Here is a 27,496-nt window from a genome sequence, read left to right on the forward strand (position 1 = left end):
AGGATGCTTGGGGCTGGTGCACTGGGATGACCCAGAGGGATGGTACAGGGAGCGCTCCTCCCTTCTCCCTGCTGGAGGGGGGTTCAGGATGGGGAACACGTGTACACCCGTGGCGGATTCATGTTGATGTGTGGCAAAACCAATACAATATTGTAAAGTAATTAGCTTCCAATTAAAATAAATAAATTTAAATTTAAAAAAGTAAACAACAACAACAAAAATGGTTTCCTTTCTCTCTATTAATACATTTTTTAAATGGCAACTCTATTGATGTATAACCTAACTACAAAATTCATCTATTTAAAGTATACAATTCAGTGGTTTTAGTATATTCACCAGAGAAGGCAATTGCACCCCACTCCAGTACTTTTGCCTGGAAAATCCCATGGACGGAGGAGCCTGGTGGTCTGCAGTCCTTGGGGTTGCTAGAGTTGGGCACGACTGAGCGACTTCACTTTGACTTTTCACTTTCATGCATTGGAGAAGGAAATGGCAACCCACTCCAGTGTTCTTGCCTGGAGAATCCCAGGGACAGGGGAGCCTGGTGGGCTGCCGTCTATGGGGTCGCACAGAGTCGGACACGACTGAAGCGACTTAGCAGCAGTAGCAGCAGCAGTGTATTCACAGAGTTGTGCAACCATCACCAATATCTAATTTCAGAGCATTTTATCACTTCAAAAAGAGCCTTCATACCGTTAGCAGTCACATCCTGCATCCCATCCCCACCAGCCCTAGGCAAACACTAATCTAATTTTTACCTCTATAGAGCTGCCTATTCTAGACGTTTCATATAAATGGTGTCTTACGATAAATGGCCTCTTGTGACTGAATTCTTTCATTTAGCATAATGTCTTCAAGGTTCATCTACATTGTAGCATATATCATATTTCATTACTTTTTAGTGCTGGAAAATATTCTATTGAGTGGATATATACTAATTTTGTTTATCCATTCATCAGCTGATGGGCATTGGCTTATTTTTACTTTTTAACTGCTGTGAACATTCCTGTACAGGTTTGCTTTTTTTTTTTCTGTACAGGTTTTTTTGAGTGTGTGGACTTGTTTTCAAGTCTCTTGATTATTCACTTAGGAGTGGAATTGCTAGGTCATATGTTAACTCTATATTTAACATTTTAAGGAACTACCATACTGTTTTGCAAAGTGGCTGCACAACTTTAAAATCCCACTAACAATGTATGAGGCTCCAATTTTCAACATTCTTCCTAACACTTGTTATTTTAATTTTCTTCATCCTAGTGGGATAGAGTGGTATCTCATTGTGGTTTTGATTTGCATTTCCCTAATAACTAATGATGTTGAGCATCTTTTCAAGTGCTAATTGGCCACATTTGTATATTTCTTTTGGAGAAATATCTATTCAAGTCCTTTGCTCATTTTTTTTTTCAAATTTGTATTGGAATATAGTTGATTTACAATATTGTATTCATTTCAGGTATACAGCAAAATGATTCAGTTATACATATACATACCTATTCTTTTTCAGATGCTTTTCCCATTTAGGTTATTGCAGAATATTGAGTAGTCATTAAAAAAATTTTTTTTGGCCGCACAGCATGTGGGATCTTAGTTCCCTGATCATTCAAACCTATACCTCCTGCATTGGAAGTTCGGAGACTCAATCACTAGACTGCTAGAGAAGTCCCTAAATAATTATTTTTGTTGTGGTAAAATACACATAATATAAAATTTACCATCTTAACCATTTTTTTAAGTGTGCAGTTCAATGGCACTAAGTACATGCTCATTGTTGTACAATCATCACCACGTCCATCTCCAAAACTCTTCATCTTCCAAAATTGAAACTCTCTACCCATTAAACACCAACTCCCCGTTTCCCAGCCCCTGGCAATCATCATTCTACTTTCTGTCTCTCTGAATTTGACTGGTTTAAGTACCTAGACTTAGTGTATGCTGGAATCCCCTTGTCCTTCTGTCACTGGCTTACTTTGTGACTTAGCATAAAGACTTCAAGTTCATCCATAGTGTAGCACGTGTCAGAATTTCCTTTCTTTTAAAGACGGAGTAATATTCCATTGTATGTATGCACTACATTTTGTTCATTCATCCCTCCACTGATGGACACTTGTGTTGCTTCCACCCCTTGGCAACTGTGACTAATGCTGCCGTGAACACGGATGTGCAAATATCTGTCCTAGTTCTTGTTTCCAGTTCTTTTGGGTAAATGCCAAGGAGTGGAATTGCTGGACCATGCAGTAGTTCTATTTTTAAGTTTTTACGAATGGCACACTGTTCTCCATAGCAGCTGCACCATTTTACGTTCCCAACAATAGTGCACAAGAATTCCAATTACCCTCACCAACACTTACTTTCTGCTTAAAAAACAAAGTAGCCATCCTAATGAGAGTGAAATGGTATTTCATCGTGGATTTTGATTTGTATTTCCCTAGTGATTAGAGATTATATAAGCCAGCTCTGACTCTGACTGCCATAACAAATATCATAGACATGGTGACTGAAACAACAGAAATTTATTTCTCACAGTTTGGGAATCTGGAAAGTTCAAGATCAAAGTTCTGGCCAATTTGGTTCCTAGTAAAAGTTGTCTTTCCAGCTTGCAGATGGCTTCCTTCTCACTGTGTCTTCATATGAAGGAGAAAGAGATCATTCTCTCTTCCTCTTTTTCTAAGGCCACCAAGCCTCTTGGAAGAGGGCCCACCCTTGTGACTTCATTTTACCTTAGTTATCTCCTGACAGTCCTATCTCCAAATACAGCCATATATGAATTTTGAAAGAACACAGTTTGGTCCATAGCTATGATGCTGAGCATATTTTCCTGTGTTTATTGCCATTTGAATATCTACTTTGGACAAATGTCTGTTCAAGTCTTTTGTCCATTCTTATATAAGGATTTTGGTTTTGAGTTGTAAAAGTTCTTTAATATTCGGGATAATAACCCTTTATCAGCTATATGATTCACAAATATTTTCTCACATTCCATGAGTTTCCTTCTCACTATATTATGTTCTTTGGTGCTCATTTTAAATTTTGATTACTTATCTTTATTGTTGAGCTATAAGAGTTCTTTATATATTCTAGATACAAACCCCTTACTAGCTATGTGATTTGCAAGTATTTTCTCCCACAATGGGGATTGTCATCGACTTCCTGTCATTGGACTTTAAAGCGCAGTAGTTTTAAATTTTGATGAAGTCCCATTTACTGCTCGTTTTGTTGCTTGTGCTTATGGAGTCTTATCTAAGAAATTATTGCCTAATTCAAAGTCATGAATATTTACTCCTATGTTTTGTTCTAAGAGTTTTGTAGTTTTAGCTCTTACGTTTAGGTTTATGATCCATTTTGAGTTAATGTTTGAATGTGGTATGAAATATTCCTTTTCTTTTAATCCCTAAGAACATAGTAACTATAGCATGTTTTTGGTTTTTTTTACTAGATTCAGTATGAAAAAAATTTAATGAAAAGGATTTTTTTTTGTTTTTGGGGGTCTTTGCCTTTTTAATTGCTGATTCATTGCAGAATGGGGAAATCACATCTATTTGTATCATCAAAAATATACCTCACTTGGATTAAGCTCATTCAGTCTGTTTTATAAGCAGAGAAATCCAAACATAAGGTAACAACAGGAAAGGCTGCCAATGGCAAGTGAAATATTAATAATACTCATTCAAAGATTAGGAATAACATCTTAATTACAGATAAGAGCTTGGTCTCATCTTTTTAGTCCAGAATTGTCTATAACTATATATCATCTTTTAGTCTGATTAATGGCAGAGTAACTATTAAAGTAGGAAAGAGATTAGCAAATCATTTAACATGTCAAGTGCAGTTAAAGCATCATTTTGTCATAGATAATGCAGTAAAGCTTATAGCAACAGGTGTATGTAATAAATAACTGGGAATATTCAGATCTTAAAGAGTCAAGGTAATGTTTTAAAATCAGCATTATTTACTTGGATGCAATTTTCTTCCTCTAAATTGTCATACTGTTGAATTGGGCTTTGATTTACTGACTCTCTAAGATTTGGTGTGTATTTAATCTTTGCTTTGCAGGATACACAGAATCAAAAATTAAAGACAAGCATATGGTATCGTGAGGTAAATGATTATTTTTTTTCCTTCTATGCATGCTGGACTCCTGAAATTGATCTGCTGAAAAATGTAATTATTTGAAAGAATAGATATTTCTTTTTTTTTTTTTTTTGGCTACACCATGTGGCATGTGGGATCTTATTTCCCTGACCAAGGATCAAACTCATGCCCCCTGCAGTGAAAGCTCTAAGTCTTAACCACTGGATTGCCAGGGAAGTCCCAGGAATAGATATTATCTTTCCTTTTAAAGTTCCTTACATGTGCAGCAGACCTGATTTATTAGAATCTGAGTAAGATATATGGCTGTTGTTTCTGATTAGGGCAAACATCTTTAGGAACTGGGTGAGAACTCCTCTCCCCTAACAGATAGTAGCAACAGGCTGATCAATTGAGTTATTCATTCAAATTCCTCTTCAGTTCTTTGATGGGGCTGACATTGCCTCTTTGTGACATTTTCTTTTTGGCTACAGGTTTGGGATGATGAGTTTTTATCCTGGAACTCCAGCATGTTTGATGAGATTAGAGAGATCTCTCTACCTCTAAGTGCCATCTGGGCCCCTGATATCATCATAAATGAGTAGTAAGTGTGTTGGGTTGTGTTTCTGTGGGGTGTAGACTGCTTAGAATACTCAAGCCAGTTGCTGCTGCCTTTCAGACATTGTTACTATTTTTTGTTTTTCAACTTGAAGAGGAGCTGTATTGTTGGGAGCATTCAGGTTAGCAGTATCAAAACCATAAGTTGACATCATTCAAGATACAGTGTGTGCATGCATCTTAAGTTCCTTCAGTCATGTCCAACTCTTTGCAATCCCATGGACTGTAGCCCACTGGGCTCCTCTGTCCATGGAATTCTCCATGCAAGAGTACTGGAGTGGGTTGCCATGCCCTCCTCCAGGGGATCCTCCCAACCCGGAGATTGAATCTGCATCTCTTCCATCTCCTGCGTTGGCAAGCAGGTTCTTTACCAATAGCACCACCTGGGAAGCCCTTTGAGATAAAGATTTGATTGCTGCTGCTGCTGCTAAGTCGCTTCAGTCGTGCCCAATTCTGTGTCACCCCATAGACAGCAGCCCACCAGGCTCTTCTGTCCATGGGATTCTCCAGGCAAGAATACTGGAGTGGGTTGCCATTTCCTTCTCCAATGCATGCATACATGCTAAGTTGCTTCAGTCGTGTCCGACTCTGTGTGACCCTATGGACAGCAGCCCACCAAGCCCCTCTGTATGTGGGATTATCTAGGCAAGAATACTGGAGTGTGTTGCCATAGCACCACCTGGGAAGCCCTTTAAGATAAAGATTTGATTGCTAATGCTTGATGTTGCCCTTGGATTATATCTTTGTTTTAACAGTAGCAAGTGAGTTGGCCCGTGAGGCTGTCATCGATGAACCGACGTTTGCCAGATGACTGTCTCATGGACAATGTGATTCAGTCTTTGCACTTCTGGGCTAGTCTGGGATGATATATGGTCACTACTATCTCATAATCAGTTCTGTTTACGTATTAAAATGACAAAAGCTCACTCTGTAACAACAAGATCTCTTCTGTTTCACACAGTGTGGACATTGAAAGATCACCTGACCTTCCCTATGTCTATGTGAACTCATCTGGGACCATTAAACACTCCAAGCCCATCCAGGTGGTCTCTGCATGCAATTTGGAGACATATGCTTTTCCATTTGATGTCCAGAATTGCAGCCTAACCTTCAGTAGCATTCTGCACACAGGTAAGTCATGAGAAGTGTAGTCTGCTAGTGGGCAAACACACTTGTGCTGGGTGGGCACACAAAGGTGAAATTATGTTACGTGGTCCCTCAATTGATTTTATTTTTGCACATAACTGGCTTTTTATAAATCTAAAATCTTCTTGCCGTTATTTGGCTCCTGGTGCAATTCAGACTAACCACAGTACTGTGCCCAGAGATAGGGCCCTTTGCTGCTGTTGGTTTGAAAACACATTAGGCCTCCATTGCCACTGAGAACGTTACAGAATTCTCATTCTACAGACAATGGAGTGCAAACCCTCAGTTCATAGCTGCTTTTTTTTCACGACCAGAAAGTTTTTGTTCCTCATCATTACCCCTAATTCAAAATGGTATATTGAACCCCATCTCAGTAAGACTGTCCATATGGGAGCAAGAATTAAAAGGAAGGGTTTTAATTGGGAATTAGAAAAGTGGGTTGTCTTTGGTGCCTGTTTCTATGGGAAATCAACTGTTTCTGTTATTTTCAGTGGAAGATGTAGACCTGGCCTTCCTGAGAAGCACAGAAGACATTACACATGACCGAAAGGCATTTTTGAATGACAGTGAGTGGGAACTTCTTTCTGTGTCCTCAACCTACCGCATCCTGCAGAACAGCGCTGGAGATCTTGCACAGATTCAGTTCAATGTAGGTTCCACCCCTCTTCCTGTCCCTGTTGCCCACTTCTGTGCAGTCTTTCACCTCCCCTATCAGGCTGGGCAATCTCTGCTCTCCTGCATCTTCTCATTCGTATCACCTAAGCACAGCTGATTTGGATGGCTCCAGACATCCATTTGCATCTGAGCCCAGAGGTTCAGCCTTAGATCCTAGACTCCTGCTGGAGCGGTTACATTCATGAACATAAAGAGGATGGTTTTCAGACACACAGCCCCGAACCAGCCACTGCAGCAGGAGTCCTCACCCCTTTCAGCACATATAACATTCTCACTTCTAATTGCTACTGAGAAGCAAAAAGAAAGAAAGAAGAAACCCACACACAGCAACCAAAATTAGGAGAAAAATGTCTCTTCAGTATGAATGTCCTGTGTGACATTAAGTAAATTATTAATTATTCCAGATGCAAATGCATAAAATTATCATATTATTAACTTAAGTTTCTTGAGGGATTAGCTAACCTGTCACCAGCAGGATCCTCAGAGACCGCTGGTGGTTTCCAGATCTGAGAAGTACAGCTGCTCAGCACGGACCTGATAAGAACCCAGGCTTCTCAGATGCGCCACCAGGAATGCTTTTGGCTGCATTGTTCCTGGGGAAATGTGTCCACTGTTGCCTGGAGGGGGCAGTGGGAGCAGGACAGTAAAGCCTGCTGCTTTGCAGTCCAGGGGCACCGTTCCTCCTTCCCTCCCGACAAACCATCCTGACATGTGGTCTGCAGCAAGTTTCTGCAGCCAGTAGACTTGTCATTAGTGTTCAACCCTGCTTTTCTGCACAAAGTCAGCTAGTGATGGTGGTAGCTGAGGGGTGGGAGGGTCCTTTAGACCAGGTAATCTGACCGAAAGCTAGAGACTACAGACAGGTCAGGATTAAGCACAGCTGAATTCTCCTAGAAATAAACCTTTTGAATAAGAAGGAAAAAATACACTAAGGTGCTATGGTTATAATGGATAATTACCTGCTAAGGAGGATGGTGGTGGTGAAATAAGCAATTTTTGAGGGCACAGAAACCCTCCATTGGTTAGAAGGTGTGGTATGCAGTTTTCTAGTAAAGCACTTGTTAAAACAAGGCCTCTTAAATACAGCTGTGATTTGAACCTGACTGATGTATAATGCTGGGCACCAGCTAACCCCAGTTCACGCCTTCCTTGCGGTAGGGCTTGAGTCCTTGCCTCTTCTACTTGTTGTTTTAGCAAAGCTTACATTGTGGCTTGTTTGTCCACTTTTTTACCGAGGGAAGGGGGGGGCGGCGGTGGAAAAGAAAGCTTTTTTAATTTCAATGAGTTTCTTGGCTCAGAGTAAACACCTCATTAATTTTAAAGATATCAGCCTGCAAACATTATTAATGCAGCCCGAATAATGGAGAGCATTAAAGGGAAATGTGAGGGAGTAGCACGTGCAAGGTGGAACACAGTCACCTACCAAGCACTCCGGAGAAGGCTGCACACACCATTACCTACACTGCACGGAGGAGACAAACAAAGACGCGAGAAGGGGCAGGCAAGCCCGAGTGTGGGAGTGCGCGCGCACACGCTCGCTCCCCACCTCTCCATAGCGCAGCCGCTATTTGTAGTTACATGTCACCCTCTACCCTAAATATCGTCTTCTCAATGGTGGTCAAGTTTTTCTGTGTCCTAGCTCCATTTTAAATATAATGAGCACAGGCATAAAATATTGTTAAAGAGAGGAGAGGCTTCCCTGAATCACAGGGAACAACAGGTCCGCGTTTCTTTGCTGTCTTCCCCGCCATGCTTCTTCTCCATTCAGTGTTTCCGCTGAGCGCAGCCGGAGAGGGCAGTGAACCGATTTCTTGCTCTGGGAGCTTTTCCCAGGGTTCTGTTGCCGTGCGGGCTACAGTGGGTGGTTGGGTGGGTGGGGGGTTGCCTTCCACCCTGGCTCTCAGGAGCAGAATCCTGAGAAGAGTCGCCGATCGTGCTTGGTGAGGCAGGGAGCCGAACTCAGGAACAGTTCTGCAACTCTGGAAGACAAAGTAGACTGAGTGACTCTCCAGGTCAGTTCTTCGCGCCCTTGACCTCTCCCAGCCTCCGCGACTCCCCTGTTCCCGCTACGTGCACAGTGATGGCTCATGTTCTCTTCGTTGCTCCATGCCAGATAGCCAGCTCTGAACTGAGTAGTCAAGTCACCTTGGTCTCCTTCAACAACCTTTAGGCAATGATGTGAAATTCAGAGCCCAGTTTCCTGCCCACATTGGACCGGCCGGGGTCCTGACAGCAAAAGGCCAGCTTCCTCTTAATCTAATCACCTGCTGTGTCTCCATCCTGGCTGCCCAGCACGGGGCTGGGGACAGATACAGCAGAGTTCAGTTCAGTTCAGTCCAGTCGCTCATTCGTGTCCGACTCTTTGCTACCCCATGAATCGCAGCACGCCAGGCCTCCCTGTCCATCACCATCTCCCGGAGTTCGCTCAAACTCATGTCCATCGAGTCAGTGATGCCATCCAGCCATCTCATCCTCTGTCTTCTCCTTCTCCTCCTGCCCCCAATCCCTCCCAGCATCAGAGTCTTTTCCAATGAGTCAACTCTTCGCATCAGGTGGCCAAAGTACTGGAGTTGCAGCTTCAGCATCATTCCCTCCAAAGAAATCCCAGGGCTGATCTCCTTCAGAACGGACTGGTTGGATCTCCTTGCAGTCCAAGGGACCCTCAAGAGTCTTCTCCAGCACCACAGTTCAAAAGCATCAATTCTTCGGTGCTCAGCCTTCTTCACAGTCCAACTCTCACATCCATACATGACCACTGGAAAAACCATAGCCTTGACTAGAGGGACCTTTGTTGGCAAAGTAATGTCTCTGCTTTTCAATATGCTATCAAGGTTGGTCATAACTTTCCTTCCAAGGAGTAAGCGTCTTTTAATTTCAGGGCTGCAGTCACCATCTGCAGTGATTTTGGAGCCCAAAAAAATAAAGTCTGACACTGTTTCCACTGTTTCCCCATCTATTTGCCATGAAGGGATGGGACCAGATGCCATGATCTTTGTTTTCTGAATGTTGAGCTTTAAGCCAACTTTTTCACTCTCCTCTTTCAATTTCATCAAGAGGCTTTTGAGTTACTCTTCACTTTCTGCCATAACGGTGGTGTCATCTGCATATCTGAGGTTATTGCTATTTCTCCCGGCAATCTTGATTCCAGTTTGTGCTTCTTCCAGCCCAGTGTTTCTCATGATGTCCTCTGCATAGAAGTTAAATAAGCAGGGTGACGGCAGAAGGAGGAACAAAGATCTAAATGCATGTTCCGCCTGGGCCTGATGTACACGCTGCCGCTGACACTGAATCAAATGCTTCGGGTGCCCGCTGGTTCCTGCTAACGCGCCATCTGTCTGTGGCTCCAGGACGTGTATTGTTGATCAGAGAGCACCGCTGACACCTTGGAGTCAGGCTGCATTCCACAGGGAGCCCAGAGCAGAGGCACAGACGCTGTGTGCAGCCTGGTGCCCGAGCCAGTGGCCACAGGAGGGGAGGCTTCCTTCAGTACACTGTTGGAGGCGCTGGTTCCCAGAAACAGGATGAGCATTCAATTTCTGTACGGCAGTGCCTTTTTTAAAGTTATTTTATCTATTTATTCACGGCTGCGCTGGGTCTTCGCTGCTGCATGGCTGCCACTCTCTGGTTGGTGTGCGCTCGGGCTTCTTATTGCTGGGGCTTCTCTTGTGGAGCTCGGGCTCCAGAGTGCTCGGGCTTCCGAAGTTGCGGCTCACCGGCTCTAGAGCACAGCTTCAATAGTTGTGGTGAATGGGCTTCGTTACTCTGTGGCATGTGGGATCTTCCCAGACTGGGGATCAAACTTGTGTCTCCTGCATTGGCAGGCAGATTCTTTACCACTGAGCCACCGGGGAAGCCCGTGTCTGGCACTGTTTTGTTTCTTTTCTGTTTTCTAAAGAATGATGGTAGAAGTATGTGGAGGTAGAAATGATACTTGAGAACTCTTGTTGGATGCAAGGGCTTCCCAAGTGGTGCTAGTGGTAAAGAAGCCATCTGCCAAGGCACAAGACATAAGAGAGGCCAGTTTGATCCCTGAGTCAGGAAGATCCCCTGGAGGAGGGCATGGCAACACACTCCAGTATCCTTGGACATAGGACTCGGCAAGCTACAGTTCATGGGGTTGCAAAGAGTTGGACACAACTGAAGTGACTTAGCATGCATGCATTGGATGCAAACTGGCAAACAGTTGTGGGAACTATAGTGAGCCCTGACCCCAGATATCCTCTCCCGGATATGCTCATGTGAGCAGGAATTGGGAGACCTATAGGAGACTCCTAGAAAAATGAAGAGGGGCATTTGTGGAAGGAATATGCCTCATATATCCTATTTTTCAGATGTAATTTTCCTTTCTAGATTAGATTAATTTTGTTGAGATATCGATTGAATGCAGCTCATAAACTTGATAGAAGATCCTTCCAAGCTCTACAGGTCACTCCAGAGAGAGAGAGAGAGAGAGAGAAAGAGAGAATTTGGACCCCTAGAAACCCTCCAGGGTGAATCATGGACTTTCTGCTAAACCAACTCGACCCATGGTCTAGATCCAAGAAGCTCTCACTCTTGCACAAGGATCTTACTTAAATGGCAGCAACTTTCCCGTTCTTTCTGAATTGGGAATGTTGGGAGGGGCTTGGGAGAGGAGGAAAATGGGCTTCTGTATGAAGCGTGAGTCTGGGCGTCAAAATTCCAACTATGTCATAAAGACGGTCATGCAAAATTGAGTACTGGTGGGGTCTATCATCAAGGAGGCAATTAGAGGCTAACCTTGGGGCCTATTCCATCTCCAAGGAGCTCTCCACACACACATTCTGAATTAGATTGATCTCTTTCATTAACATCAATAGGCTCCAAATACCTTTGTGTACTTATTATTACCTGGCTTTAATGGATAATGAAATTGTGGCATAATATTGCTAACACCTGAAGGGTGTCTAATGGAGAACACAGACTGAAACTAAAGTGCTTTTTCTTCCCTTTCTGTGGAATTTAAAGGCACCAGCTCCTTTAGTCCATTAGAAATGATGGGCTGTAGGTAGGGGCAGTTCTGCAGAGAGCAGTGTCTTGCCGAGCTGGTGATGTACCATTCCGCTGGTATACGGGGGTCACTGCCTCTGACATGAGCTGCAGAGAAGTGGCCCCCAGAAGACTGACTTCAAGAGGGGAGCCCCACTTTGGGCTCACTCCACTCTCTTACCCATTGGAACTAAAAGAACCATTATTAGCAGACTCTAATACAACTCGACACACCTCTTTTGAGTTCTTATCCTGTGCCAAGCTCATTGCTAAGCACTGAGGACACCAGCATGAATAAAACAAGACTCTAGGTTCCTATCATGGGCCTCAAAATCTGCCCAAGGAGGCATGATAACAGCGACCACAAAAACCAAGCACTGAGTCTGTATTAGGCACCATTTTAAAAGTTTCCGTGTTTAATCCTTACGTCTCTACGAGATGGGGACTCCACATATCCACATTTTTACAAGTGGTTGAATTGGGGTGCAGAGAACTTAAGCAACTTAACCAAGGATAACAGGTGACTGGTGGAACCAGGACTTGACTGACACACAGCTAAAGAGAAGCAGTATGTTCCAGTCCATTTTGTGACAGTTTCCCACTGTGTGTTACTGGCCAAGTCGCCTGTACCCACTTTTTAAAAAAATTATTTATTTATTTGGCTGTACCAGATCTTAGTTGCAGCAGGCAGGATCCTTTAATTACAGCATGCCAGATCTAGTTTCCTGACCAGGGATCAAACCTGGGCCCCCTGCATTGGGAGCCTGGCCTGTTAACCACTGGGCCACCAGGGAAGTCCCCACCTGATTAGTTTCTTCGGGTTGCCATAACAAAGTACCACTTTAAGACAATAGAACTTTCTTCTCTCGTAGTTCTAGAGGTCAGAAGCCTGTAAGCAAAATGTAGGCAGGGTTGGTTCCTTCTGGGCACTCTGAGGGACAGTCTGCTTCTTGCTTCTCCTTTAACTTTTGGTGGTTGCTAACAATCTTGGCTTCCCTGAGCTTGTAGGATGCGTCACTCCAATGCCTGCCTCCATCTTCACATGCTTACAAAGGTATTATCCTTTGTATGTCTCTTCTCTTCTTCTTACAGGGACACCAGGCATATTGGCTTAAGGGCTCACTCTGTTCTGTAAGACCTCATCTTAACTAATTTCATTTGCAATGATCTCATTTCCAAATAAGGCTGTATTCTGAGCTTCTGGAAGGACATGAATTTTGGGGAGCATTATTCAACCCAGTGGAGCTTCCGAGGAGGCTCAGTGGCAAAGAATCAACTTGCCAGTGCAGGAGACACAGGTTCCATGCCTGGGTTGGAAAGATCCCCTTGAGAAGGAAATGGCAACCCGTTCCAATATTCTTGCCTGGAAAATCCAATGGACAGAGGAGCCTGGCAGGCTGTAGTCCATGGGGGTCACAAAAGAGCTGGACAGAACTGGTGATAAACAACAGCATTCAACCCAGTAGAGTCTGCCACATTTTGACTCCCCCAAATTCATATCTGTCCCACATGCAGAATATAGCCACCCTATCCCAACATCCCAAATATCTTAACCCATTTCAGTACTGATTTAAGACCAAAAAGTAGTGAAGTGTGAGTCACTCAGTTATGTCTGACTCTTTGTGACCCCATGGAGTGCAGCCTGCTAGGCTCCTCTGTTTATGGCTGGAGTGGGTAGCCATTCCCTCCTCCTGGGGATCTTCCTGATCCAAGGATCAAGCCTGGGTCTCCTGCATTGCAGGCAGATTCTTTATAGTCTGACCCACCAGGGAAGCCCTCTAAGATGAAAATATCATCTAAATGTACACTCAGAAAGTCCCAAATGTTTTCATCAAATCAAGTATAGACTCTGGGTATGGTCCATTCTGGGGCAAACTTCTGTCTACAGGCCTGTGAAGCATCTAACTGTCAGAATCTGGTTCCTGATCCCATAAGACATGGGGTCAGGAGTCAGGGGCGAGAGCGGGGACCTGTCCTGTCAGCAGTTCTAACTCTGATATTTAGGATTGTGCCTGACCTCTGTTCATGCTCAATTCATGTTTCTTGAACATGAGCATAAAGGGCTTTGAGGATCAAATGAGATCATGGGAACAAAACATTTCTCAAAACTGTGGGATAAAATTAGAGTTTCTTTAGTCTGCACTGGGCTTGTAGAGAAAAGGAGACTAGTCCATAGGTAGTATTGCCCCCAAATCATCCTAAAGAAAAAGGTGGGTCCTTTGTTCTTGAAGGAAAGCAAAACTACAGGTACTGTTTGATCCATCTTAAGAACTGGCTCATCCTTGCTAAAAGGCAGAAGAATGGATGAAGTGGTTTTGGAAGGCCTAAGTTTACGATTTTATGTCAGCTTATAACTTACACAATTTTTTGAGTTGGAGAACTTTCTGCTTTATCTCACAGCCCAAGCTAATTGTCTACCCTTGTACCTACCTGTTTCCTCTCTTCTTTCAACTACTCTCGATATCCAGTGAGGAATATCCTCACATTGAGACTGGCTACATAAATTTGTGGGGCTTCATGCAAAGTGGAAATGCAGGGTTCCTTGCTTAAAAATTATTAGAACATCAAAATGACACCAAGCCAAGCATGGGGCCCTTCTAAGTGCAGGACTCCCTATGACTGCATGAAGCCAGCCTGCCTCCCAGCCTCTCAGTTCTTGCGGAACACGCTGCTGCTGCTGCTGCTGCTGCTAAGTTGCTTCAGTCGTGTCCGACTCTGTGTGACCCCAGAGACGGCAGCCCACCAGGCTCTCCCATCCCTGGGATTCTCCAGGCAAGAACACCGGAGTGGCTTGCCATTGAGGTTCGGTGAAATTGCACTTTCTTGGGAACCAGGGACCCTAAGGAGCCACACTGCTCCTCTTTGGTTCTGACCCAGATTTCTATTCACTCTCAGCATCAGCCTCTGGGTGGAGAGGAATCGTCTCAGCATGTGCTATTTACGTGGGAACTTTATTTAAAGAGTACAGCAGCTGATCTCAATTGTACCCAAGATGCTTGGCGAGGCAAAAGTAAACTGTTTTTTAAAAACGGGGAGAAAATCAAGGCTTGGAGAGGTTTGATGCCATCCAGAGTCCCTTAAACCGGCACATGGAACAGAGGGGCTCGGGGCCTCTGCTGTTCTTTGACTCTAAGTCTGGGCTCTCTCTGCTTAACCAAACATGCCTGCTTGTGCTTTTCTTTGGGGTAGCATTCTTATTCTCTTCATCTCCTTTATGTAACGTCCACCATGAAGTCTCGGGGGGTCTTCTTGCTTCTACCCTCCAGAGACAGCAGACTCGGTCGCCCCCCATCCCACAGCCCAGGTGGGGCCCACAACGCAAGACCTCGTGTGGACTCTGGCCCTGAACTCTCTTCTCCCCACCCCACCTACCGCGGCCATGCCTGTCACAGCACGACAAAGCAAGGAAAGAGATGCAGGGTTTTGACAGTTCATGTTTTTTCTTGTTGACTGCACTTTGGTAAAGATGTATTTTAACCAAATGATGGCAAAACAGTGAGTGTCACTCTGGTTTAGATGTTTGCAGGCAATTAAGTTTAACGCGGAAGACCACAGTCAGACTACAATTGGCCAAACGGCCCTGGTCTACTGAGCTCCACTGAGTCAGGATATGCTTCAAGACCCAAAGGCTGAGGAGCCCTGACTCCCACCAGCAAGGTGACATCTCATCTCACCCAGCCAGGCTCCTGCCCCACCACCTTCTACTCCGTCTGGAAGTAATTCTCTTCCAGGCAGGGAGGCCAAGGTGAGAGAGAAGACCCTGAATTCAGCTTAGAGGTCTGATCAAACTGAGAGGAGGCTGTCTGGGACAGAGCACAGAGCTTGGAACCAGAAGGTGCATGGGCACATCCCACTTACTCAGCTTACTTACGGGGCTGAACCTTATTTTCAAAAATCTATAGAGTAGGATGCCATACTACCTGCCAACAAACTCACACTGAGTATTAAATAACTCACATTCCACGTGGAAAAGGGTCTAGCACACTTTCTGACATGCAGAAATCATTCAGTTGTTTGGTGAATCAGAGAAATGGGAGGTTTCAGACATTTTTTGTTTCTTCTTCAAATCTAGCAGCACAGGGCCCAGAATATTCATTTGTTTAGTGAACATTTATTGAATGTGTGTGTGTGTGTGTGTGTGTGTGTGTGTTTAGTTCCGGAGTCATGTCCAACTCTCTCTGACCCCATGGACTATAGCCCACCAGGCTCCTCTGTCCATTGGGTTCTCCAGCCAAGAATACTGGACTGGGTTGCCATTTCCTTTAGGGGATCTTCCCAAATCTAGGATCAAACCCATGTTTCCTGCATTGGCAGGTGATTCTTTACCACTGAGCTACTGATCAGTTCAGTACAGTCGCTCAGTCATGTCCGACTCTTTGTGACCCCATGGACTGCAGCACACCAGTCTTCCCTGTCCATCACCAACTCCCAGAGCTTGCTCAAACTCAAGTCCATCGAGTCGATGATGCCATCCAACCATCCCATCCTCTGTCATAAAATAGGCATTATTTTTGCCCCCATGAGGGATTAAAAATTACTATTCTCACCCTCAAAGGGTCCATAGTCTGATGGGGAAAGCAGCCCTGTCATATCCTGTTTCTCTCCAGGAAGGATGAGAATAGGTTTTGTGTTCATTATAGACACGTCCTATGACCATCCCAGAGAAGCTGGGTATAACAAAATGGCAGTGGCTCTCACTGTAATGTTATGAGACTTAAATTCTCAGCTATAAGACTTCTCTCACGGCCCAGTGGTTAAGAATCCACCTGCCAATGCAGGGGACACAGGTTTGTTTCCTTGCTTAGGAAGAGCCCACATGCCACAGGGCAACTGAGCCCCTGCACCACAACCACTGAGCCTGCGCTCTAGAGCCCACAGGCTGCAACTAACGAAGCTCACTCACCCTAGAACCTGTGCTCTGCAATGAGAAGCCACCGCAGTGAGAAGCCCGCACACCGCAACTGGAGAGGAGCCCGCGCTCGCCGCAACTACAGAAAGCCTGTGGGCAGCAACGAAAACCCAGCACAGTCAAGAAATAAATTAATTAATTAAAAAAAAAAATTCCCGGCTACTGGACCAGCTCTCTGCCCAGCCATGCTGTGGGCCCTGGTGGATCTCTGTGGTTGCCCCACTTCACAGCTACTTTTGCTCTTGGAGGCTGGACTGCGACCTGCAGAGATGGGAGCCCTGGTCCAGTCTGGGAGCAGCAGGCAGGGGGAGCAGTGGCTAGAGGTTGGAGGGAGGGGGAGACCGAGTGACGAATTTATCTTTCCATTTCTCCCCACTCCAAGGAGCCTCCACCCGCGGGCCGGGCTCCTAAGAGGATGCCACAGGTCCCCCCAGCCTCCTCTCCCCTCAGGTTCAACCACATTGCCGGCCCTGGGCCCCTTCAGGCCTACAGGTAGGAACAGCTCAGCCAGTGCCCCAGTCCCTGGGGGACTGCCCTCCTCCTGTGATCACCGTATGTCCCGCCTACCTCTTGTCAAGCCCGCCTCAGCCCTCCTAGTTTCATTGTGCCATCTGCTCCTAGCCAGTCTCTGACACACACACACAGGTACTAAAGCGTGTGCATTCCAAGTAAGAAGAGAGACTAAACCAAAACCAGTGTAATATTTTGCAAACTAAGTGGTTTAAGAAGAAAGATTTTGGGTGTGAGACCTGATTTTAAAACAGTTTCTCACTCTCCAGCTATGTGAATTTGGACAAGCCATTTAGTCTCTAGGATCCTCTGTCTCCTGGTTAAAATGGAGGTTATAATACTCAGCCCCCAGAGTTGCTGTGAGGACTAAAGAAGACAAATCATATGAAACGCTTAGTCCAGTGCCTGGCACACAGCAGGTGCTAAATAAATGGTGGCTTCTCTTCTTATAATTATGAATAATATTATCCATATTAGTTATGCAGAAGAGCTTAAAGGGTCACCCCACCCCACTATTTTCTAAACCACAAAATAACCTTCTGTTTCCAAACAACATAGAGGGACTCCCCCGATGGCCCCGTGGTCAAGAATCTGCCTTGTAATGCAGGGGACACAGGTTCAGTCCCTGGTGGAGGAACTAAGATCCCACATGCACCTCAACTACTGAACCTGTGCTCTCTGGAACCAGTGGGCTGCAAATACCCTACACACCACAACTAGAGACTTCGTGTGCTACAGTGAAAGATCACGCATGATGTAACAAAGATCACATGTGCTGCAGCTAAGACCCGACACGGCTAAATAAATAAGTTTTTAAAAAATAAAAATAAATTATGTAGACTTTTCATATTATGTAAAAATGCTGGGACGGCAGTGTTCTTGGCTAGTCCATTGGCTTGGATCCTCTTGTCAACAGACTGCTTGTCCCTGCCCAGGTGGTGATTCGCAGGCACCCTCTGGTCTACGTGGTGAGCCTGCTGATCCCCAGCATCTTCCTGATGCTCGTGGACCTGGGCAGCTTCTACCTCCCGCCCACCTGCCAAGCCAGGATTCTGTTCAAGACCAGCGTGCTGGTGGGCTATACCGTCTTCAGGGTCAACATGTCTGACGAGGTGCCAAGGAGTGCAGGGAGCACCCCTCTGATTGGTGAGCAGCCCCGGGGTCACCAGGCCTTTAAAAAAATTATTCATTTATTTTTCACTGTGCTGGGCATTCATTGCTGCACATAGGCTTTCTTTAGTTGAGGGGAACAGGGGCTACTCCCCAGCTGCAGAGCGCAGGCTCTAGGCTGGTGGGTCCAGGAGCTGCTTCGCTGGGCTTAGTTGCCCCAGGGCATGTAGGATCATCCCGGACCAGGGATGGAACCCATGTCCCCTGCATTGGCAGGTGGATTCTTAACAACTGGACCACCGGGGAGTCCAGGTGCCTGTCTGGCATTACTTCTGTCCAAGATCTGATGTTGCCTTTCAGACAGGGAAGCAAGGGGCCCAGAGACTCCTGCTAACCCCACCTCCGCTGTCTCCTTCCCTCAGGGGTCTTCTTCACGGTCTGCATGGCCTTCTTGGTTCTCAGCTTATCCAAGTCCATCCTGCTGGTCAAATTCCTCTATGATGAGCAGTGCAGCCAGCAGGAGCAGACCCTCCTGTGTCTTCGAGGGGACACAGAAACCGACCAGCCTCGAATGGATCCCGGGGCCCAGCTTGCTGGGGTAGCAGGTTTGTGAGAAGCCTTGAGGTCCCTGTTTGTCTCACTTGATCACTCAGCCCCAGTCCCCACAGGTGGAGCAGTAGGCCAAGCATCACTGTGTGAAAAAATGGAAACATCTGCTTCTTAGCCTCTGCCCTGCATTTTACATCAACTCTGTGGAGACAAGACAGTCTTCTGCAGGCTCTATGCAAAGCCTCATGTTAGCCTAGAGATCAGCCCCTCAGTCCCCTTAGCTAGTTTTATTTACTAGTTTGGAGCCACCGACCTCAGAATAGCAGAATGCCTGCACACACATGCACGCACACACACGTGCACAAATAGTTTGTATACATTTGGGTTCTAGTTGCCAAATGTGCAGAAATATACAGGTCACCCCAGTGCCCCCTTTGGCAGAACTTATACTAAAACGGTAGTAATACAAAGATGAGTATGGCCCCTGGGCAAGGATGACATGCAAAGGTGTGAAGTGGGACATATTTTTACTGTGTTTTTTTTAATTATTTATTTTTAAGAAGAATAATTGCTTTACAATGTTGTGTTGGTTTCTGCCATACAACAATGTGAATCAGCCATAAGTATACACATGCCCCCTCCCTCTCGAACCTCCCTCCCACCTCCCACCCCATCCCACTCCTCTAGGTTGTCACAGAGCACCAGGTTGAGCTCCCTGTTATACAGCAACTTCTCATTAACTTTACTGTATTCTTGAAAGTAAACAAGACACTATAGTCCAAAAGTTCTCATCGCAAGAACAAAAATCTGTAACTGCGTGAGATGATGGGTGTTACCTAGGCCTATCATGGTGATCATCTCACAGTATATACAAGTATTGAATCATTATGTTGTATGCTTGAAACTAATATGATGATACATATCAATTATACCTCAATTTAAAGAAGAACCATTCCTGCCCTAAAGCTCTAAGTCAACAAGGGCTGTGCTACCTCAGAAAAATCTCCCAGAAGGATGTAACCTAGACTCATCACCCTGCTTGCTGTGTTCTCCAGGGTTCCTTCAGCACAGCCTTGCCTCCCCTCAGTGGGTAGGGAGAGAATCCCCAATCTTGCAGCCCACTGGCCACTTGCCCTCAGCCTTCCTTGAAGGATAAGGCCATTGGCTTCGATGGAAAGGCAGGCGGAGCCATGGTGTCCCCTGGCTCACCTACAGCATCTTCCTCTCACGCAGAGTCCTCCGTCTGTCGAGAGTACCAGGCCCCATCAGGGACCCTGATGGAAGTCTGGTCCCAGCTTCGCTCCATCGGCAGCTACTTCCAAACCCAGGACCAGGTGGACCGACAGGAGCTTGGGTGGCTGGCCCTCCTGGAGCGCTTTGACCGCCTGCTCTTCCAAAGCTACCTTGTTGTGCTGGGGCTCTATGCCGTCACCCTGAGCTCCCTCTGGGTGTCGTGGAGTGGCTAGGAAGACCCAGGGTTGCTAGTGTCCATCCATGGGCTCTCCTGGCACTTGGGGAAGGCTGAACATTTTTTCGGGGAATATTGGAAGGAGAGGAACGGTGAGTTAAAAAGCTCTCCAGCCCCCAGAACACACATCATCTAATGAGCTATTGAATGACCGAGGAGTAATACGCTCATGATGAAAATGCATGAACAGTGTGAGGTATCCACGGAAAAGTAAGCCTGGCTTCTTACCCCGTTCACTTCCCAGAAGGGACCACCATTAGCAGCCTCTTTCAGAAAATTTCTAAGCACATGCAAACATACGTGTATGTTTAAACTGGTTTTTAAAAGGTGTTAAGAATGCACTCCATCTCCAGTCCTGTTGTGGTTACTTATTCACTTAGTCATTCAGCGAAACTTGTATTGAGTGGCCACGAAGCCCCAGGCATTATGTTAGGCATACCAGAGAATACAGAATAAGTCCATTTCAGATCATTCTTCACTTGACTTGCTTTCTGAAGAACCTTGTTCCAACCAGAACACAAAGTTCTGAATCCTGGAGTCATGTCTGTCTCCTGGAGCCCTGGTTCCCACCATCCCAGGTGAGTCCATCTCCCCTGTGCGTTCCTATTGGAAGGGATCCAGACCTAGCACGTCTCATAAACACACACCATGCATGAGGTGCTGAGCTGGGGGAACAAGCTTAATGCATGGCCCTTGGGAGTTTCAAGGAGTTTATAATCCACTATCCTTGCATTAGCCTACTCTAACTGTCATAGCAAAATACCACAGACCGTGGGAGCTTAAACAGATGGATTTTCTCACACTTCTGGAGGCTAGAAGTCCAAGGTTGAGGTGTTGACAGGCTTAGTGTATTCTGAGGCCTCTTCCTGGGCTTGTAGGTGGCTGCCTTCTCCCTGGGTTCCCATGTGGTCTTTCTTTCTGTGTATGCACATATGTGTCCAAGCTTCCTCTTCTTCTAAAGACACCAGTCATATTGGAGTGGCCCACCCTAAGGAACTCATTTAATCCTAACTACTTCTTTAAAAGCCCCTTTTTTCTATATGCACACCCATTTGTGAGGTGCTGGGAATTAGGACTTCAACACATGGATCTGAGTGAGACACAGTTCAGCCCATAACCCTCACTTGACTGTAGAGACTTGCTAGGTCCATAATCCAGAGGGTAGTCTGGCAGGCTAGAGACCCAAGCAAGAATTGCAGTTGGAGTCCCAAGCTGGTCTTCTAGCAGGATTCTCTCTGCTTCTGGGGAGGTTGGTCTTTTTCTATAAGGCTTTCAAGTGACTGGATGACGCCCACCCACATTCAGAAGGTTAATCTGTTTTACTCCAAGTCTACTGGTTTAAGACTTTAAACATCTAAGAAACACCTTCAAAGAAACATCAACAATAAGCTTTGAACAAATATCAGTTGGCCAGCTAAGGTGACACTTAAAATTAGCCATCAGAGTCTCGATGGCCCCTTAGCTTCCCATCTGTGCCCACAGCCTCTTGTCTAGATAGATGAGCCCTGATCACCTTGCACTTGGGTAACTAACCAATTTCTGGTTCAGTCTCCTCAGTAGTCAATTCTGGATTGATGAACCAATCTTATGCCATTTCCTATGACCTCATAACCTGAACACTAAGATTAGAACTCAAGCCTTCCACAATGTTTGACTTTCTTCATTTCTCATTGTTTTTTTTTTTTAATAATTTTTATTATTTTTTGGCCACATCACATGGCACGTGGGATCTTTGTTCCCCAACTAGGGATCAAACACATGCCCCCTGCAGTGGATGCATGGAGTCTTAATCACCGGACAGCCAGTCCCTCTTGTTTTCTATTACAGTCTGCAATCTAGCCAAGCCAGCCTGCCTGCCAGCCTCCTCAGGAAAGGGTTTATTGCCACCCAAGCCTGTACTTCTAGTCTTCTGTTTCATCCATCTGTATGTCCCTGTGTGAAGACGCTGCTCAAACTCCAGCCTCCTTCTCCCACCCTTCCCACCTGACTGCCCCATGACTCTGTCCCCTCTCCTCTAACTTTAGATGTACCTAATCTCATCCTCCTCTCCTTGGATATTTCATGGCCGTGTGTTGTGTGTGTGTGTGTGTGCACGCATGCATCACTTGTCAGATCAATCACACACTCCTAGAACAGAAATCTTTTCTATTTCTAACTCATTCCCATCTTGGCCCAGGTCCATACAGTATTTTTTTTTTTTCATGGTAATTCTGCTGTAACTATTGCAGAGATACACGTTCTAGCTCACCACTGATGGAGGACAGATTTCTAGTGTGTTTCCGCAAGTCTGAGGGACTGAATCTGCCAAGGGTCAGACACCCAGGCCCTCGGCATCCCTCACTCAGAACAGCCACTAGGATCTGGTGGGTAGAACACAGAGGGACTGAGAGACAGGCATCACTCCCAACACTGCTTACAGAGGACTGCTGTTTGCTTGCAACTTTTTCCAGCACTGAAATTGCCTTAAAAAAAATCTGCCCCCCATCCCCCCAAAGAAAGAGAATTTAAATTCAAACAGCCTTTACCTGCCTCCTCCCTCTCTCATTACCTCCCAGTTAGTGCTCAACGCCAATTGTCCATGAAATTCCACTGCTGCTGTTAATGAAATGAGCAGAAGAAGTTTGTGAACAGGAAGTGTCCATGCAAACTTCCACCTGTTTCTCTCCTCGATTCCTACTTCCTATTCCTGGCCTCCTCTGCCTTGACCTGCTCAGTTAGCCTCTAAATTGATCCCTAAATCTCTCTTCACTTCCTCGGTTATTAGAGGAGGCAAAGGTTTGCAGTAAGTCCCCACTACAGGGTCTCCATCCTTTCCACCTGTCTTGGAGAAAGCACCTGACTTTGCTCCTGGCTCCATCACTACCTAGCCAGGGGACCTTGAGAATGACCTCTCCGAGCTTCAGCCTACCCTGTTTGACATCAGAACTGCATATATTTATTCTGCCCATATCACAGAATTTTGAGGATGAGAATGAAGCAATGTACTTAAGCACACTTTGAAAGATAAGTCATGTATTATGAAATAAAAAGGCTTGCCTGCTATCAGCAGATGGATTCCAATCTTGAGTCTTCAGCATGAGGTTCTGTTCTAGCAATCTCTATCAGAATACAGTTATAGGCTGGATTCCACAGAAGTGTCCTTGTTCCAGAATCCAAAGGCCAAGGACTGAAGCCACTATATACCTCCTTGTGGGCAACTCGGGTTGGTGGGGGAGGGGGGTACTGCCCAAGGGACTTCCTATTTCCCACACAGTTCCCTTGGCTTCCCCTGCCCAGGGAATAGCTCCCAGGTTCTCAAAGTCAGCCTCTAAGAAAAAGCCCTTCGGGAGTGAACCCTGGATGGATGCTGAGTGTGGCCCCAGTGTGTGGATCTCCTCTGTCCGATTGCCAGGTGGCCCTGATCGCAACATGGCAGCTGGGGACGCATGCTAAGCCCTGGGTCAGGTCAGCATCCAGAAGTAAAGCCGTCATTAGCAAATGGCACTAGAGCACCGCTCCTGGAAGAGGGCCCCTCTGCAATGGGAGGAAGATAGGGCACCAACAGCCCTTACTTCCAAAGCATTGTTGGCTCAGCCTCTCCAAATGCTTATCAATCTCATGATTCCTGGTTCACAGAGGAAGGAAACTGAGGAACAGAGCAAGAATGGGATTTTCCCAGCTGTGATTGTTCCTACCATCTGCTGTTTCCCAGAATCTCAAGTCTTTTTAGCACTCACCAAGAAATCACAGCTCCAGCTCTTGGAGACTTCACTGATGTCTAGAATAAAGAGTTGGTGGAGCACAGCCCCTGGCTAGGCAGGCAGCCCTCCGTCTGCCATTCTATCTCAGGAGAACTTGCAAGGGTTTCTGCTATGATCTCCCACAGCCTCCACAGGGGTCTCACTTTCCCCCCAGGACATCCCCACCTCTCCCCCCAGTTGTCTTACAGGAGAGGAGCCCTGTAGTTAAGGATGCTGAGCCCTTGGTCTCTTATATCTCCATGACTCAGCCAGTCTCCCAGGGGCCTGCTTGAAGCTGGATGGTTTAGGTCCTCAAGTGAACCAAAGAGCGGCCCTGTGAGCCACCAGTACAAAGCTGCCCCCGAAGGCATCAGCCCTCCCCTGGGTACAGCCCTAAGGGCTCCCAGGCCCTCTCACTTCTCAGGGATCTAATTATATAGCTAAAGGCAAGGTTAGTAGAAAGGGGCAGCGTTTAAATTTTTACCCTAGTCTGTGGTTCTCAGGTTCCAGAAAACTTCAGGTCTTCGGGTTTAAGGTAAAGAGCTTCTCTGCCAACTCCCAGGTGGTGAGTGGTCACCCCAGGGCAGAGACCCAACTTACTGTGTCCCCTCCAAGAAGGCGATGCCTCTCTCCCTGCCACAGGGCCCATCCCAGGCTTCTCCCTGTCCCATTTCCCGGCTCACATGCCATCTCAGCAGCTGGAAGCTCTCAGTCCTGAGTTATTCACCTGCAAGACAGTAAGCGCTTCACAATTAGCTGAGCACCAGCATGGAGGCTTTTATGAGCTGCCATGCCCCCAGCGCACTCCGGTGTGCGGAATTGAAATGACCCACACCGGTGATTAGATTAGGGGCTGAAGCAGCCCAGCATGCCACTCCAGCCCCTCCCCATCCTATCAGGGTTGGAGAGGGGTGATGTAGTTAAGTTCGTGCTTCATTTAGCAGAGACCATAAAGTGGGGATTGCAGCCCGGCTTTCTGCTGGCTGGGAAGCGACTGCTGGGCAGTGGGCGGGCTGGGTGGCAGGCAACAGACGCCAGAGCCTGGGTGGGGGAGCCCCTTACTTACCCCTTACCTCGCCTTCTACTTCTCCCCGAGCCTAGCACAGTTCTGAGTCACTGTGCTGTGGTGGGACAGATGAGCGTTTCTGCCCCCAAAGCCCGTGGTGTCAGCACCAGGAGGAGGTGCTGACCAGGCTCCCAAGACCCGGGGCCCACTTGAGCCTTGTTGGATTTTCAGTCCTAATTGGCGCCACGAGGGACAGACCTCAGGTAGATGACCAGCCCTTGATCAGAGTCCACCCCCGTCACCCTGCTCATCCTCTTTGGAGAGCTCCAGGCCAAGAACCAGGGATTGAGGGCTGTGGGCCATTCTTTTTACCCACCACCCTGGTCAATCTTGGCTTCTCTGCTCTTCCCCATAAGCGCCTCCCTATCTATCTCTGTCCTAACTGCCTCCTCCTGGTGCTGACACCACGGGCTTTGGGGGCAGAAACGCTCATTTGTCCCACTGCAGCACAGTCACTCAGAACTCACATAGCTCTGGTCTCAGTGCAGGCCTGAGGGTTAGGCAGAGGCTGCCTGGAGGGCTGCCTTGAGACCAATTTTTGGGCCACAGGCCAGCTCTGTGGGGAAGAATCACAGCTGTGCTGTGATCAATTAGTGATGTCTGCCACAGGCAAGAAAAGAGGACGAGAGCAAGCAGAGCTAATTCTGCTACGTGCCAATCACTATGCTGAGTGCTCAGCGGGTGTTATTCTAGGACCCCTAGCATGTCAGTCCTGGGAAAGCAGGGGGATTATTGTGTTCACCGCTGTATTTTCAGTGCCTGGTACACTGGAAACACTCAATCACTGTCAAGATGTGTTGTGTGAACCCCAATGGGTTCAAATTCCAGCTCCATCACTTATTAGCTGTGTGATTTGGGGCAAGTCGTGAAAGCTCTGGGCCTCAGTTTTCTCTTCTATACAGTGTGATGAATATTATGCCTAGATTATAGGGTTATTATGAGAATTAAATTAGTTACTACATTAAGATGCTTAGAAAAGTGTCTGACACAAGCTAAGGCCATGATTAAATGATAATTTTTATCCTTAGTATCCATATCGCCATTTTGCAAGTAATTAATATCACTGATTTTGGTGCCAGACACTTCTCTAAGTGCTCTCTCTGTAATCTCTTTAGACAGATAATATAAACATTAATAAACAGGAACCTCAATTAAAATAGGGAGGTCAGAAGGGGGAGTTCTCACACCCGAGATGACAGCAAAGTCCAACAGGAAGAAGGAAAATCATTCTCTTCTAGCCTGGCAAGAGCTCAACCAATGAAAAGCCACTCTGCTTAGACTTCTCAATTCCCGAAGTGGACTCTCTGCTCACTCTAGCCCCTGCAGCTTCCTTTTCCTCTCTATGAAAGAGTTCTTCTCTCCTTGCTGCATGAGATTTGCACTCGCCATGGTTCCAGACCCCAGATTGCAATTTTTTGCTGATACTGAATAAGTCCATCACTGCTGAAGAAGTAACTATTTAAGTTCAACAATAGATAGATAATACTATGGTTATTACAAAGATTATACATATATATGAGATATCATGGTATATACAGCTGTCCCATGGTATCTAAAGAGGATTGGCTTCCGGACCCCTCCCATGGATACCAAAATCTGTAAATACTCAAGATTCTTATAGCCAGCCCTCCATATCTGCAGGTTCCACACCCACAGAGACAGAAAGCTGACTGCATAATCCTCAGAGTAACTAGGATTATCATCCCCATTTCAGTGAAAGAAACAGGAATAGAGTGGTTAAGCAGGTTGGCTAAAATCACCCAGGTAGCAAGTTACAAAGAAAAAAAGTGAAAAGTGAAAGTGTTAGTCACTCAGCTGTGTTCAACTCTGTTACTCCATGGATTATGGTCCACCAGGCTCCTCTGTCCGTGGAATTCTCTAGGTAAGAATACTGGAGTGGGTAGCCTTTCCCTTCTCCAGGGAATCTTCCCAACCAAGGGGTCGAACCCAGCTCTGCTGCACTGCAGGCTGATTCTCTACTGTCTGAGCCACCAGGCCAGCAAGTAACAAAGCTAGCACTGAAATCTGAGTTGGGTCCAGACTCGGGATCTCTGCTAAACACAGGCACACTGGCTCCAGAGCTTTCATCCTTGACCATCAGTTTTTAAAAGAAGCTTAAACTTGCCAACATTATGTATAATTAGAGGAGGGACCCAGCATTAGAAGATGGGAATTTGAATTCTAATTCTACCCCTCATGGGGTTTATGATTCTGGGTAGGTTATGGATTATCTCAAAATGTCAGTTTTTTTCTCATCTGCAAATTCTGAGAAAGAACTCTTTTGCTGAGGTGCTGTGAGGACTGAGGTAGGGTTTATGAAGTGCTGAGCTCAGTGCTGTGTATTGGAGGCACTGAGAACGATAGCAATTAATAAATAGTGTCACCATCTTTCCGCAGCGTTGTTAGGTGAGCCCAGAGATCATCTACATAAAAAAGCTGTGTAAACTCTAAAGACTTCCTACTCAAAACGTGGTACCTGGATCAGCAGCAGCAGGGGCATGGGGAAACTAGCTAGAAATACAAAATCTTAGGCTCTAAACTGGAATCTGAATCCTAACCAGATCCCGGACCATTCACTTGCACTTGACAGCTGGAGAAGCCTGGGTCTAAAGAATGATGAAGGCAAAGCGGGCCAGTCTGCGTTTTGGGAAGGA

At 46.1% G+C, this 27,496-nt stretch overlaps 1 protein-coding gene and 1 non-coding gene across 2 annotated transcripts in view; both read left to right on the forward strand.

Annotated features, from left to right (window-relative positions):
* The window catches only part of HTR3B (5-hydroxytryptamine receptor 3B), a 40,746-nt gene extending 20,691 nt beyond the window's left edge, over positions 1-20,055 (forward strand). The window contains exons 4-10 of the mRNA XM_068987965.1: positions 4,051-4,095; positions 4,560-4,669; positions 5,645-5,814; positions 6,321-6,478; positions 17,866-18,076; positions 18,463-18,645; positions 19,823-20,055. Of these exons, the coding sequence (XP_068844066.1) occupies positions 4,051-4,095; positions 4,560-4,669; positions 5,645-5,814; positions 6,321-6,478; positions 17,866-18,076; positions 18,463-18,645; positions 19,823-20,055 (1,110 nt within the window). The remainder of the gene's footprint in view (positions 1-4,050; positions 4,096-4,559; positions 4,670-5,644; positions 5,815-6,320; positions 6,479-17,865; positions 18,077-18,462; positions 18,646-19,822) is intronic.
* Positions 19,015-19,118, forward strand: LOC138093335 (U6 spliceosomal RNA). The gene has a single exon (XR_011146068.1). It is a non-coding gene; the product is annotated as a U6 spliceosomal RNA (small nuclear RNA).
* Positions 20,056-27,496: the final 7,441 nt, after the last annotated feature.

Source organism: Capricornis sumatraensis, chromosome 16 (assembly GCF_032405125.1).
Source record: "Capricornis sumatraensis isolate serow.1 chromosome 16, serow.2, whole genome shotgun sequence".
NCBI lineage: Eukaryota > Metazoa > Chordata > Mammalia > Artiodactyla > Bovidae > Capricornis > Capricornis sumatraensis.